The sequence below is a fragment of the Pundamilia nyererei genome, unplaced genomic scaffold (genome assembly GCF_000239375.1).
Source record: "Pundamilia nyererei isolate P.nyererei 1_Seehausen unplaced genomic scaffold, PunNye1.0 scaffold00005, whole genome shotgun sequence".
Taxonomy (NCBI): Eukaryota; Metazoa; Chordata; class Actinopteri; order Cichliformes; family Cichlidae; genus Pundamilia; species Pundamilia nyererei.
In genome coordinates, this window is record NW_005187406.1 from 7,835,652 (window position 1) to 7,837,222 (window position 1,571).

Genomic DNA, 1,571 nt, shown 5'->3' on the forward strand with positions numbered 1-1,571 from the left:
TTGTGGTCATTGAAGCTGGAATTCCATGGGCTCACTTTAAAAGTTCTGCTTCAAGTTATTGTAAAATTCTAATGAACTGGCTACAAAATGGGTGTTTAAATGCCTTTCTTTCACTTGCGCCATCTTCACTGTCTGATATTGGGTAGAAAATTTGTTGGGAAAAATAAGGGTCCAGTTAAACACCATCTCAAGAGGGTCCTCTGCATCAATACAGAATGATACTGCCAGTGAGCACAGGTAACGACAAAAAAAAAAAAATCTCATGTTTTCTTGGTTGTGTAAGAGTTATGACATCAGAGTCCATTAGTGGCATTTTCTTATAGGCCAAATGCCTTCCAGGATTTTGGGTAGAGGTCTCACTAAACAAGATGGCTGGTGAACATTGAAACTATGTTACCTGAGCTTCACACCCGACTCGCCACTTCTAAAAAAGTCAAACACTGCGATTCAAGAATGCTCATGAAAATATAACTACATACTCTGTGCTTGTAGTACTCATGGAGCAGCCACTTGATCATCTGAGGACTTTAGAACAAAAACTGCATCATCAAGAAGGTAGTAATCTCTTGCTATGTCCCCTTCGCAGAGGTATGGCAATCGGGTGAAGGACTCCACCTCAAACCCCACCTTTCGGAAAACCTCATTTGTAAGACTGTTTACTTGCTCCTCCCAAGTCTTGCCTTGAATTTTTATGTATTCCCTGGGACGCTCCCATCTCCCTCCTGGGGAAGAGAGACAAAAAGAGGCTGCTTTATCTGGACAGAAAATGGTTACAGAGCATAAGATACAAGCAGCATTTATTTTCAACTGACCGATTTCTAGCCAAGGTTGGAAAGGAATCACAGCAGCCACGATGAGTCTTCCCGTCCCTGGAACCAGTGATTGTCGGATGTCCTTCAGGAGATGCAGGGGATCGTCGCAGCGGTCGAGAAGGTTCAAACAGCTGATCACGTCATACTTAAAGCCTGTCTCCTGCCACGCATCTATATCCAGCAGTCTGATATCAACAGGAATTTAGCAGGAGAAATAAGCATTCAGTTACAAGAGGTCATCCAATTCAATTCAATCTTTATTGGCAGACGTCATGTCCATAAAAACAAGACAAAACACCCCCCCAACACAAGGTATAAACCATTTAATGTAAAAATACAAAACCATAATATACATAAAACACAATTACTTAAAATAAATCAATAAATACACAAACACTTTAACCAGTGCTTTCTCAGACTGGATGAGTAACAGGAACCACTCACTGTTGGATCTGTAAGTGCTAAAATTATACTGTTACTCGAACAATCCAGTAGTTCTCTAAAATTGAACATTAGCTTTCTTAAAAGTGCTTTAAAAGTCCAAACACCCACAGCTACTAACATCTGGCTGGCAGGTATTTCACCTTTTTATGAACTTCAAGAGTTTTTTGTGCCAGTTTAAACAAAGGGAAATTTAGCTGTTTATCCGGCTTGGTTCTACATATCAAAACAGCACTTTTAGCAGCATTGTACTCAATGTCATATTGCACACCATATTCAGTACAGACATTAAGAAGATCCTGTAACCCAGCACTGCTT

The 1,571-nt window shown here is 40.3% G+C and overlaps 1 protein-coding gene across 4 annotated transcripts in view; it reads right to left on the reverse strand.

Moving 5' to 3' along the window:
• Positions 1-1,571, reverse strand: part of mettl9 (methyltransferase 9, His-X-His N1-histidine) — an 8,739-nt gene continuing 7,168 nt past the window's right edge. For all 4 annotated transcript variants that reach the window (XM_013913138.1, XM_005721930.1, XM_013913141.1 and 1 more), the window contains 2 exons: positions 813-997; positions 1-722 (listed from right to left, as the gene is read on the reverse strand). In XM_013913138.1, coding sequence (XP_013768592.1) covers positions 496-722; positions 813-997 — 412 coding nt within the window. In that variant the 3' untranslated portion in view covers positions 1-495. The remainder of the gene's footprint in view (positions 723-812; positions 998-1,571) is intronic.